The sequence below is a fragment of the Callithrix jacchus genome, chromosome 20 (assembly GCF_049354715.1).
Source record: "Callithrix jacchus isolate 240 chromosome 20, calJac240_pri, whole genome shotgun sequence".
NCBI lineage: Eukaryota > Metazoa > Chordata > Mammalia > Primates > Cebidae > Callithrix > Callithrix jacchus.
This window is the reverse complement of record NC_133521.1, coordinates 47,397,641-47,410,986: the sequence shown is the minus strand read 5'-3', so window position 1 is coordinate 47,410,986 and position 13,346 is coordinate 47,397,641. Positions and strand designations below refer to the sequence as shown.

General features: G+C 49.2%; 1 protein-coding gene across 50 annotated transcripts in view; it reads left to right on the top strand.

Annotated features, from left to right (window-relative positions):
* FANCA (FA complementation group A) overlaps positions 1 to 13,346 on the top strand; it is an 80,523-nt gene that overhangs the window by 38,619 nt on the left and 28,558 nt on the right. For 45 of the 50 annotated variants that reach the window (XR_013530331.1, XR_013530328.1, XR_013530320.1 and 42 more), the window contains 6 exons: positions 2,717 to 2,790; positions 3,566 to 3,679; positions 7,787 to 7,923; positions 9,943 to 10,013; positions 10,311 to 10,404; positions 10,546 to 10,733. Coding sequence is in view for 34 of the 50 variants with exons in the window: in XM_078358033.1 (XP_078214159.1) it covers positions 2,717 to 2,790; positions 3,566 to 3,679; positions 7,787 to 7,923; positions 9,943 to 10,013; positions 10,311 to 10,404; positions 10,546 to 10,733 (678 nt within the window). In the remaining 16 variants the exon portion in view is untranslated. The remainder of the gene's footprint in view (positions 1 to 2,716; positions 2,791 to 3,565; positions 3,680 to 7,786; positions 7,924 to 9,942; positions 10,014 to 10,310; positions 10,405 to 10,545; positions 10,734 to 13,346) is intronic. The other 5 variants (XR_013530325.1, XM_035281657.3, XM_078358026.1 and 2 more) reach the window with 1 other exon arrangement.

Sequence of the window (13,346 nt, the reverse complement as noted above, 5' to 3'; positions counted from 1 at the left end):
TGCACCCAAGCTGGAATGCAGTGTGTGATTTCGGCTCACTTCAACCTCCACCTCCTGAGCTCAAGTGATCCTTCCATCTCAGCCTCCCGAGTAGCTTAGGACTACAGGGGTATGCACTAAGCCTGGCTAATGTGGTATTTCTTTTTTGCAGAGATGGGGTTTCACCCTATCCAGGGTGGTTGCAAACTCCTGAGCTTAAGTGACCTGCCCACCCCAGCCTCACAAAGTGCTGAAATTACAGGCATGAGCCACTGCACATGGCCACCACTAGCATCTTTTTTTTTTTTTTTTTTTTTTTAATGGAGTCTTGCTCTGTCACCTTGGTTGGAGTACAGTGGTGCAATTTTGGCTTACTGCGACTTCTGCCTCCCAGGTTCAAGTGATCCTCCTGCCTCAGCTTCCTGAGTAGCTGGGATTATAGGGGCGTGCCACCACTCCTGGCCAATTTTTGTATTTTTAGTAAAGATGGGGTTTCGCCATGTTGGCCAGGCTGGTTTTGAACTCCTGACCTCATGATGTGCCCGCCTCTTCCTCCCAAAGTGCTGAGATTACAGGCCTGAGCCACCGTGTGCGCCCACATCATTCTTGAATGAAAGAAAATGTTTGAGTCCATGATGATTGTACAAAGAGGGGAACTGAAGGAATATCGAAGAGCCCTGGGAAGGCCTCATGCTGCAAAACCTCAGGGTGGGCCTGACCTGACTGGGGGTCCTGTTAGAATCTAAGGCATTCCTGGCTCACTTACATTGCAGGCTTCTAGTCAGAAAGTTGGTTCGTATCACTGGGGTCACCCTTGGAAGAAATAGGAAGGTATAAGTCCTAGATTTCAGTAAAATTTATACAGTTCTGGGACCTATCAGAAGATCAAAAGGACAAAGAATTTAGAAAGTAAAAATCATTTTTTAAATCTTAGAATAAGTTTATTCTCTGCGATTCTTACTTTGTTTTTGATTTTGTCTTTTGAAATCTCTCACTGTCACCAGGCTGGAGTACAGTGGCTCAGTCTCGGCTCATTGCAGCCTCCACCTCCTGTGTGCAAGCAATTCTGCCTCATCCTCCCGAGTAGCTGAGACTATAGGCGTGCGCCACCATGCCCAGCTATTTTTTGTATTTTTAGTAGAGACGGGGTTTCACTGTGTTGGTCAGGCTGGTCTCAGTCTCTTGACCTCATGATCTGCCCACCTTGGCCTCCCAAAGTGCTGGGATTACAGCCGAGAGCCACTGTGCTCAGTCTTTTTTTTTTTTTTTTTTTTTTTTTTGAGATAGAATTTTGCTCTTTGTTGCCCAGGTTAGAGTGCAGTGGCATCATCTCAGCTCACTGCAACCTCTGCCTCCCTGGTTCAAGTGATTCTCCTGTCTCAGCCTCCCCAGTAGCTGGGATTACAGGTACCCGCCACAATGCCCAGCTACTTTTTGTGTTTTTAGTAGAAACAGGGTTTCACCATGTTCCAGGCTGGTTTCAAACTCCTGACTTCAGGTGATCTCCCTGCCTCGGCCTCCCAATGTGATGTGAATACAGCTGTGAGCCACCATGCCTGGCCCCTTTTGTTTACAACCGGGTCTTACTGTGTCACCCAGGCTGGAATGCGGTGGTATAGTCGTGGCTCACTACAGCCTTGACCTCCTGGGCTTAATAATCCTTCCACCTCAGCCTCCCAAGTAGCTTGGTTGAGAGGCATGCTCCACCACACCCAGCCAATATGTGTATATAGTTTTGAAACCAGTCTCACCCTGTCGCCCAGGCTGTAGTACAGTGGCTTGATCTGGGCTCACTGCAACCTCCAGGTTCAAACGATTCTCCTGCCTCACCCTCCCAAGTAGCTGGGACTACAGATGTGCGCCACCAGGCCCAGCTCATTTGTGTATTTTTAGTAGAGACTTGGTTTCTCCATGTCGATCAGGCTGGTCTCCAATGCCTGACCTCAGGTGATCCACCCACCTCAGTCTCCCAAAGTTCTGGAACTACAAGCATGAGCCACTGCGCCCGGCCCAATTGTTCATATTTTTAATGACATGAACTAAGCACTTTTCTTAATAATGAAAATTAACAAAGATTCATTTTTTGAATTAGAAATTACCAAAAATTGAATGAGAGAAATAGAAATAATTTATAATTTCACTGCCCATTGATAATTACTGGTGATATTTTGTGGTCTAGCTTTTTATATATTAATATGTGATCAATAAGCCATATTTTCAAACAGTAAGTGCTATTTAAATCCATATATATCTGTGTGTGTGTGTGTATATATATATATATATATATATATATATATATTTTTTTTTTTTTTTTTGAGACAGAGTCTTGCTCTGTCAGCTAGGCTGGGGTGCAGTTGCTCAGCCTCCACTTCCTGGGTTCAAGTGATTGTCCTGCTTCAGTCTCCTGAGTAGCTGGGTTTACAGGCACCCACCACCATGCTCAGCTAATTTTTGTATTTTTAGTAAGAGACGGGGTTTGCCATATTGACCAGTTTGGTCTCGAACTCCTAAACTCAGGTGATCCGTCTGCCTCGGCCTCCCCAAGTGCTGGGATTCCAGGCATCAGCCACCGCGCCCTGCCTAAATCCATATATATTTTTATATCTTTTTTTCTAAAACAGGCTCATAATGTACACAGTATTTAGTATGTTTCTATTTTATAATAGATTTGGGGACTGCAATCTTGAATTAATTTAAGTTCTAGCTGACTGGCTTTTATTGTTTTCCTGTGATCCAGCGCAGATAAAATCCCCCTATCTCTGTACTCCGCATACTGCCAGGCCTGCACTGCTGCTGGAGCGAAGCCGGAAGGTGAGTTCTTGGGCTGCTTGTCCCCGCTGGGACTTGAGCTTTTCCATTTCCCTGACCTGGAGCATCTGTTGTTCAGTACCACCCCAGTGAGCTTGGGGATAGCTGTGCCAGCTGGGGCCAGAGCTGTGGGTACAGGGTCTGCCCCTCATGCTGACGCCCAGGGTTGGGGTGGCTGTGCCGGCTGGGGCCAGAGCTGTGGGTACAGGGTCTGCCCCTCATGCTGATGCCCAGGGTGGAGGTGGCTCTGCCGGCTGGGGCCAGAGCTGTGGGTACAGGGTTTGCCCCTCATGCTGACACCCAGGGCCATCCATGGCACAGGCTCTTACTTGGGGGCCCTGAAGAATCACCTAACATAGCACCTTTTGGGGAAAAAACTAAACAAGACAAGATTGACCAACCAGAGACTAAATCATCACCTATCCGTGATCCTGTGCGCAGCCTCCCCAGCCCCTGGGCTTCCTTGGCTGGACTTCTGCTCTTTTCCGCTATGCGAGTGCTTCTCACAGTGATTGAGTGGTGTCGACGGTGCACACAGAACCACTTTGTTTCTTAAACTGGTTTATAGATGTAATTTTTGATGTGGTGGCATCTAGTATCAAGGAGAACACCTCATTTACCTTCTCAGAGACCCCCAGTGCCTCTCTCTGGCATGAACAGAGCAGCATAGAAATGCACGGCTCTGTATTGGACTGTGTGAAGGTTCTGGTTTTGATGAAAAGTTCTGGTGAGTGTCTGCCCATCTGGTCTGATTGTGAAAATTGCCTGCTCCTTGCAGATGCAACCCTGGGAGTAAGGGCAGACCCCAGCTGTGCTGAGGAGCCCCTGGGACAGCTCACGGCTGCACTGGAAGAGCTGAGAGCATCCATGACAAACCCTAGCCAACATGACGGTGAGGACGGACGGATGGGGTGCTCACGTTGTGCCCCCTGTGTGTAGCCTGTGGTTGGAGCTCGGTGCCTGGGCCATTTCCCTTTAGTGATGTCAGGCTAGTGTGTCTTCCCAGTAGTCCAGCATTTGGTGGTGAAGCTTGACCATGGGCTGGCAGGTGTGGATCCTTTTTTGAGACAAGGTGGAAGGGTGGTCCTAATCAAGCTGTCACAGACCTTTGGCAGAAGCTGAGTATTCTGCTTGTTGCATTTGGGTAGGACAGATGATGGGGAAGAATAAAACACGGGAAGTGACTAGGATGTACATTTGCCTTCTCATCCTGATTGTTGGAGTAGATATTACATGAGACAAACGGGGTCTCTGCCCTAGAATCCTGCTTCCGTGTGACAGTTTTCTATAAAACCCGGAGTATGAAATGTTCATCTGTGGTCTGAGAACATGCAGAGTTTCGGAGCACTTAGTAGAACCTGGAGTATGAAATGTTCATCTGTGGACTGAGAACATGCAGAGAGTTTCGGAGCACTTAGTAGAACCTGGAGTACAAAATGTTCATCTGTGGACTGAGAACATGCAGAGTTTCAGAGCACTTAGTAGAACCTGGAGTACAAAATGTTCATGCGTGGACTGAGAACATGCAGAGAGTTTCGGAGCACTTAGTAAAACCCGGAGTATGAAATGTTCATCTGTGGTCTGAGAACATGCAGAGTTTCAGAGCACTTAGTAAAACCCGGAGTATGAAATGTTCATCTGTGGACTGAGAACATGCAGAGTTTCGGAGCACTTAGTAAAACCCGGAGTATGAAATATTCATCCGTGGACTGAGAACATGCAGAGAGTTTCAGAGCACTTAGTAAAACCCGGAGTATGAAATGTTCATCTGTGGACTGAGAACATGCAGAGAGTTTCAGAGCACTTAGTAAAACCCGGAGTATGAAATGTTCATCCGTGGACTGAGAACATGCAGAGAGTTTCAGAGCACTTAGTAAAACCCGGAGTATGAAATGTTCATCCGTGGACTGAGAACATGCAGAGAGTTTCAGAGCACTTAGTAAAACCCGGAGTATGAAATGTTCATCCGTGGACTGAGAACATGCAGAGAGTTTCAGAGCACTTAGTAAAACCCGGAGTATGAAATGTTCATCTGTGGACTGAGAACATGCAGAGAGTTTCAGAGCACTTAGTAAAACCCGGAGTATGAAATGTTCATCTGTGGTCTGAGAACATGCAGAGTTTCGGAGCACTTAGTAAAACCCGGAGTACGAAATGTTCATCTGTGGACTGAGAACATGCAGAGTTTCGGAGCACTTAGTAGAACCTGGAGTACAAAATGTTCATCCGTGGACTGAGAACATGCAGAGAGTTTCAGAGCACTTAGTAAAACCCGGAGTATGAAATGTTCATCTGTGGACTGAGAACATGCAGAGTTTCGGAGCACGTAGTAGAACCTGGAGTACAAAATGTTCATCCGTGGACTGAGAACATGCAGAGAGTTTCAGAGCACTTAGTAAAACCCGGAGTATGAAATGTTCATCCGTGGACTGAGAACATGCAGAGTTTCAGAGCACTTAGTAAAACCCGGAGTATGAAATGTTCATCTGTGGTCTGAGAACATGCAGAGTTTCGGAGCACTTAGTAGAACCCGGAGTACAAAATGTTCATCCGTGGACTGAGAACATGCAGAGAGTTTCAGAGCACTTAGTAAAACCCGGAGTATGAAATGTTCATCTGTGGTCTGAGAACATGCAGAGTTTCGGAGCACTTAGTAGAACCCGGAGTACAAAATGTTCATCTGTGGACTGAGAACATGCAGAGTTTCAGAGCACTTAGTAAAACCCGGAGTATGAAATGTTCATCTGTGGACTGAGAACATGCAGAGAGTTTCAGAGCACTTAGTAAAACCCGGAGTATGAAATGTTCATCTGTGGACTGAGAACATGCAGAGTTTCAGAGCACTTAGTAAAACCCGGAGTATGAAATGTTCATCTGTGGACTGAGAACATGCAGAGAGTTTCAGAGCACTTAGGAAAACCCGGAGTATGAAATGTTCATCTGTGGACTGAGAACATGCAGAGAGTTTCAGAGCACTTAGTAAAACCCGGAGTATGAAATGTTCATCTGTGGACTGAGAACATGCAGAGTTTCAGAGCACTTAGTAAAACCCGGAGTATGAAATGTTCATCCGTGGACTGAGAACATGCAGAGTTTCAGAGCACTTAGTAAAACCCGGAGTATGAAATGTTCATCCGTGGACTGAGAACATGCAGAGAGTTTCAGAGCACTTAGTAAAACCCGGAGTATGAAATGTTCATCCGTGGACTGAGAACATGCAGAGAGTTTCAGAGCACTTAGTAAAACCCGGAGTATGAAATGTTCATCTGTGGACTGAGAACATGCAGAGAGTTTCAGAGCACTTAGTAAAACCCGGAGTATGAAATGTTCATCTGTGGACTGAGAACATGCAGCTTCAGAGCACTTAGTAAAACCCGGAGTATGAAATGTTCATCTGTGGACTGAGAACATGCAGAGTTTTGGAGCACTTAGTAAAACCCGGAGTATGAAATGTTCATCCGTGGACTGAGAACATGCAGAGTTTCAGAGCACTTAGTAAAACCCGGAGTATGAAATGTTCATCCGTGGACTGAGAACATGCAGAGAGTTTCAGAGCACTTAGTAAAACCCGGAGTATGAAATGTTCATCTGTGGACTGAGAACATGCAGCTTCAGAGCACTTAGTAAAACCCGGAGTATGAAATGTTCATCTGTGGACTGAGAACATGCAGAGAGTTTCGGAGCACTTAGTAAAACCCGGAGTATGAAATGTTCATCCGTGGACTGAGAACATGCAGAGAGTTTCAGAGCACTTAGTAAAACCCGGAGTATGAAATGTTCATCTGTGGACTGAGAACATGCAGAGTTTCAGAGCACTTAGTAAAACCCGGAGTATGAAATGTTCATCTGTGGACTGAGAACATGCAGCTTCAGAGCACTAAGGTGTCGCACGGCAGTCCACAGTGGAAAATGCCAAGTTCTAGGACTTTAACAGTTTTATGATGTCACACACAGAATCTAAAATAAGGAAGCCATATTTTTAATTGAGTAACGTTAATAGATTTTTATGTATTATGAATTGATTTCATTTGAACTAAGGGAGGCTCATGGAGGCGTGTGTGTGTTTGTGCGTGCATGCGCATGCACGCGTGTCATAGATTCTCGTTGCCCAGGCTGGAGTGCAGTGGTGTGATCTCAGCTCATTGCAACCTCCACCTCCTGGGTTCTAGCAATTTGCCTGCCTCAGCCTCCCGAGTAGCTGGGATTACAGGTTGTCAGCCACTACGCCCAGCTAATTTTTGTTAATTTTTTAGTAAAGATGTGGTTTCACCATGTTGGCCAGGCTCCCAGCTGGTCTCGAACTCTTGACCTCAGGTGATCCACCAGTCTCAGCCCCCCAAAGTGCTGGGATTATAGGGTTGAGCCACCCTGCACAGCCTAGATGGAGGCAATATTAACAAAATTTTCTTAGTGCTGGCTGGGTCTGCAGGGCCTCGACATGGTCTTTACTCAGACCAAGGGCACAGCCTTTCATTGATGTGCTTGTGCAGAATGTGCTGCGTGAGGGACATTGAGGAAATCTTTTAGTACTTAAGCAAGAGGTTGATAAATGCCAGGTGAGTTTTGTTTCTAAAGGCAACAAAATGGTTTTCATGTTTAAATGATATAGTTGGGCTGCATGTGGCTCATTACCTTGGGCAAACACGAAACCTCTGGCATGTGCTTAGGCAAGTGTGGTATCCGGAGGGCTGGCATGGGATTTCAGATGGGGAGCATAAAAAGTGGAGGTTTGTGTTGGTGAATGGAGAACATGTCCAACTCTCAGCTGATCAGAAAAAGGTGGTGGATGTCGTCTGGCCCCATCTGCTCGACACATGCTATCACAAGGCTGCAAACCCCCTGCAGTGTGAACAGACGCTAGTATTTAGCACCTGGCTGGGGGATGTGTGCAGCCAGCGGGGTCAGTGGAATTGCACTTGACAGGAGGCAGAGCTCTAGGCCACAGCTGTGTGGCTTCTTTAGGGTTCCCTTCTTTCCTAACTGGTTTCTCCATTTGCAGTTATCTCGGCGCAGGTGGCAGTGATTTCTGAAAGACTGAGGGATGCCCTGGGCCACAGTGAGGATGACATCAGCGTTGAGATAGCAAAGATTCAGCTCAGCATCGACGCACCAAGACTGGAGCCACGGGAACACACGGTGGGTTTGGGGCTCGGGACAAGGCAGGAGGTCTTCATTTTCCTCTAGGCAGAGGCACTAGATGCGTGGAGCCTCCTCTCACTTTCTGTTTGACTTGCTCAGTAAGCTGTACAAGTGATGTCAGATGTTCTGCCAGTGTCAGCCGCCCTAGCCTGCTTGTGCGTGAAGAGCTCCTTTGCTGTGTTCTTTATTTTTGGAGACAGAGTCTTGCTTTGGTGCTCAAACTGGAGTACAGTGGTACAGTCATGGCTTATTGCAGCCTCAACCTCCTGGGCTTAAATGATCCTTCTGCCTCAAGCCTCCTGAGTAGCTGGGACTACAGGCATGTGCCACCACACCCGGCTAATTTTTGTATTTTTGTAGAGATGGGGTTTCTCTGTGTTGTTTTGACTGGTCTAGAGCTCCTGAACTCAAGTGATCTGCCTGCCTCGCAGATGTTGGGATTACAGGTGTGAGGCACCGTGCCCGGCCCCTTTTTTCTTCTTTTGAGACTGAGTGTTGCTCTGTTGCCTGCAGAGTTTACTGGGTGTTCTTTTGTGTGTGGAGACAATAGATCGCAGGAAAGAAAGGACACAAGGACACGGTTAAAAGAAGAATTCACCTGGGCCCTGGGGGACCACTACTACCAAGGCGCGGAGTCCAGTCGTGACGCCGCATGCCTGGATGCGCTGATATTTATCATTTACAAGGCAGGGGGGCAGCGTCAGGAGAGTGACTCATCTGACATGATTAGTAGGGGTCAAGCCAATCACATTCTTGTAATACAGGGGCCCACGTACGTACAGCACAGGGGGCCCCTCCCTCTCATGCAGCCACTGCAAGGAGGGGAGGCACATACATCAGTATCTTTCTGTGCACTTATCAGAGAGATCAAAGGCTTTGGGGATTCTCTGTTCTTCTAAGAATTTACAAGGGAGCATCAGGTGGGAAAGTGCAGCATGAAAGTGGACAAGGATGGTGACCATCAGAGCACAGCACCACGGAGACGGTTTAAACCCTTGGATGTCTGCGGGCCCGCTGGCTGGTGTCAGACCTTCCTCGAGAGCTGGATGGAGCTGTGTGTTCTCTGAACTCCCCAGTGAAAGGGAAATGCCCTCACAGCCTGCTAAGCGATGGGTGCTTCCCAGGCACTGGCACTACCACAAGGCATTTACTCTTGCCTCCTAATCACTTCTCATAATGTCCCTTCAGTTCCATATTATATTTCATCTGATTATTTCTATACTATAAGGCTAAAAGTGTTCCTACCCTATAATACTAAAGCAAAGGTCAGTAATAGTAATAATGTAATTAGATTGAGTATATAATTAAGTGATTGTGTGTAAGTCTAATTGGTATCGTTGCTATAACTAAGTAATCATTTATTATGGTATAACTAAGCAGTCAGTAAATATATTCAGCATCATTGCTGTATTTAAGTCATCAGGTATTTATTATGCTGGGACAGATTGTGCCTTCAGTCTCTTGCCATGGCACCTGGGCAACTTTCTTCCCACAGTTGCCCAGGCTGGAGTGTGGTGGCATGATCTCGGCTGGCTGCAGCCTCCACCTCCTGGGCTCAAGCAGTGCTCCTTCCTCAGCCTCCTGGGTAGCTGGGACTACAGGTGTGTGCCACTACGCCTGGCTAAGCTTTGCATGTTTAGTAGAGACGGTTTCACCATGTTGACCAGGCACGTCTTGACAGCCTCTTTAGAGTATGCGACAGAGACTTGTTTGTGGCCCCAGAACCTAAAATGTTTTTCTGGCCCTGGACACACAAGCTTTGCCAGTCCTGCTCACTGCTGTAGAATTTTGTGATTGGCAGTTGCGTGAGGGCACTTGGACTTTTACTTTCCCAGGATTGGGGAATGGGGGCCTTTGGTGCCAGTTTGCATTGTATGTGCTCTGCAAACACAAGCTCCTTTTGCAGTTCTGTTTGTGAAGCAGAATTGTGATGTCAGTAGTGGAAGCACTGCCCGACTTGGTTCCTCCTGCTCCCATCCCTGGGACACTGCACTCACAAGAACCATGTCTCCTCAGGCCGTGGACCTCCTGCTGACGTCTTTCTGTCAGAACCTGATGACAGCGTCCAGTGTGGCTCCTCCAGAGAGGTGAAGGCGCGGGTGTCTCCTGGGGGTGTGGGGCTGCTCTGGGTGCCCCCTCCTGCTGGGCCATGGCCACAGGCCAGGCACGCATGAGCTCGGCTCCACGGGAGCAAGCGGCCATGCTGAGTTTCGTCAAACAGGACACAGCAGAATTCAGGAAGCACCGTGGAAGATGGGTTATCTTCCAGAAAGACTATTGCTTTGGCGAACAACCTGGCTCTTTCTTGGGCCCCTGGTGTCTGGATTAGCCATTGGAGGGATGTGCGGGACTCAATGCTGATGGTTTCGTGGCTGTCTCTGCAGGCAGGGGCCCTGGGCCACCCTCTTCGTGAGGACCATGTGTGGACGCGTGCTCCCTGCAGTGCTCACCCGGCTCTGCCAGCTGCTTTGTCACCAGGTGAGCCCCTGCTTTACATGAGCCACTCTTGGGGGCCTGCTCTGAGGGCCAGGCAGCTGCTTCCTGGCTTGTCTTCAGTGCCCTGGAAAATTCCAGCTGGGAAGAGGGCAGTCTGCTCTGCCACCCTCATTCTCATTGCAGGGCCCGAGCCTGAGTGCGCCGCATATTCTGGGCTTGGGTGCCCTGGCCGTGCACCTGGGTGAGTCCAGGTCTGTGCTCCCAGAGGTGGATGTGGGTCCTCCTGCTGCCACTGTGGGCCTTCCTGTGCCCGAGCTCTTCAAAAGCCTCCTGACCTGTAGGACCAGGGATTCCTTGCTTTTCTGCCTGAAGTGAGTTGTTCTTCCCAGTTGCGTCTTCTCTGTCCAGAAAGTGGCACATGCTTGTTTGATAAAAGTAGAAGGGACAGACATGGGACATACTACCCAGAGATAACTTTTTAGCATTTTGGTATATATCCTTCCAGAATTTTATCTGGCATGTGTTTATAATTTGCCTGCATTTGTTTCTTCATTCATAAAAATGGGATCATACTGTACTAAACTGCTCAAATTGATAGTAGATAATAACTACCCACGTTGTGAGGCGCTCTTTGATGTCCTGGTGAGAGCTCTGTTTTGTCTTGGGGTTGTCTAGCCCTTGGTTGGACCAACTCCCTCTGGTCAGGTAATTGGGCACCCCGTGGTGAGCAGGTCCCTGTGTGCACACCTCGGACTGTTCCTCTATGGCTCAGCAGATGGTGAGCAAGTCCCTGTGTGCACACCTCGGACTGTTCCTCTAGGGCTCAGCAGATGGTGAGCAAGTCCCTGTGTGCACACCTCGGACTGTTCCTCTAGGGCTCAGCAGATGGTGAGCAGGTCCCCGTGTGCACACCTCGGACTGTTCCTCTAGGGCTCAGCAGTTGGAGAGCAGGTCCCAGTGTGCACACCTCGGACTGTTCCTCTAGGGCTCAGCAGATGGTGAGCAAGTCCCTGTGTGCACACCTCGGACTGTTCCTCTAGGGCTCAGCAGATGGTGAGCAGGTCCCCGTGTGCACACCTCGGACTGTTCCTCTAGGGCTCAGCAGATGGTGAGCAGGTCCCCGTGTGCACACCTCGGACTGTTTCTCTAGGGCTCAGCAGTTGGAGAGCAGGTCCCAGTGTGCACACCTCGGACTGTTCCTCTAGGGCTCAGCAGATGGTGAGCAGGTCCCCGTGTGCACACCTCGGACTGTTCCTCTAGGGCTCAGCAGATGGTGAGCAAGTCCCTGTGTGCACACCTCGGACTGTTCCTCTAGGGCTCAGCAGTTGGAGAGCAGGTCCCAGTGTGCACACCTCGGACTGTTCCTCTAGGGCTCAGCAGATGGTGAGCAGGTCCCTGTGTGCACACCTCGGACTGTTCCTCTAGGGCTCAGCAGATGGTGAGCAAGTCCCTGTGTGCACACCTCGGACTGTTCCTCTAGGGCTCAGCAGTTGGAGAGCAAGTCCCTGTGTGCACACCTCGGACTGTTCCTCTAGGGCTCAGCAGATGGTGAGCAGGTCCCCGTGTGCACACCTCGGACTGTTCCTCTAGGGCTCAGCAGATGGTGAGCAAGTCCCTGTGTGCACACCTCGGACTGTTCCTCTAGGGCTCAGCAGATGGTGAGCAGGTCCCAGTGTGCACACCTCGGACTGTTCCTCTAGGGCTCAGCAGTTGGAGAGCAGGTCCCCGTGTGCACACCTCGGACTGTTTCTCTATGGCTCAGCAGTTGGAGAGCAGGTCCCTGTGTGCACACCTCGGACTGTTCCTCTAGGGCTCAGCAGATGGGGGCCGTGTGCTTAGGCGGAGAATGGTCTGCTCAGGGCCTCAGGACCTCACTTCAGGTGCCACACATAGGCAGAGGCCAGGACAGAAAGCCAGGAGACTCCAGTGGGCGTTCCTGGCTGGGGCTGAGCTTGCGGCTCCTGGGTCCTTGTGCAGAAGTAGCCCAGGTCAGGACAGAAGCCCTGTTGCGATACTGGAGATCCTGTGGGGAAAAGGGGCAGCTGGCATTATGACAGGGTCTGGACAACAGAGCACTAAGAAGAGGCCCAAGCAATGTACGTAGAGCTAGGAGAGGGAGTCAGATGGCAGCTGTGTGAATCCCCCACCTTCAGGCATGGGCCACGGAATGCAGGCCCTCAGCACTCTGGGGGTACAGAGCCCCTCCCAGGCTCTTGGCCACAGCAGACAGTTCTCACTCGCCCCAGGGCTCCCAACACTGAGTGCTGGGTGTTGGTGTGAGAGGCACACAGCTGATGGAGAAATCAGGGGCTGGTGAGGAAGGAGGTGTCCAGGTAGCTTGGGGCAGACAGGGCCATCCCCTCTTAGGAACACAGAGATGCCTTATATGAATTCAAGTGAAGAAAGCAAAATACTGAACTCTGTCTCAGACGCTACTTTTGGCATAAGAAAGGAGGGGAGAATTAAAAACATATATTTGGTGGTTTTTGTTTTTTTGAGACAGAGTCTTTCTCTGTTGTCTAGGTTGGAGTGCAGTCGTGGCTCACTGCAGCCTCTGCCTCCTGGGTTCAAGAAATTCTCATGCCTCACCTTCCTGAGTAGCTGAGACTACAGGTGCGTTCCACCATGTCCAGCTAATTTATGTATTTTTAGTAGAGATGGGGTTTTGCCATGTTGGTTAGGCTGTTCTTGAACTCCTAATCTCAAATGATCTGTGCATCTCGGCCTTCCAAAGTGTTAAGGGTTACAGGTGTGAGCCTCCAAGTCTGGCCGAAATACATATTTGTGAAACAGAAATACTAGAACTCTTTAGAACACCATGACAGGCCGGGTGCAGGGGCTCACGCCTGTAACGCCAGCACTTTGTGAGGCCAAGGCAGGTGACTCAAGAGGTCAGGCGTTTGAGACCAGCCTGGCTAATATAGTGAAACCCCATCTCTACTAAAAATATAAAAATTAGCCAGGCATGGTGGCAGGTGCCTGTA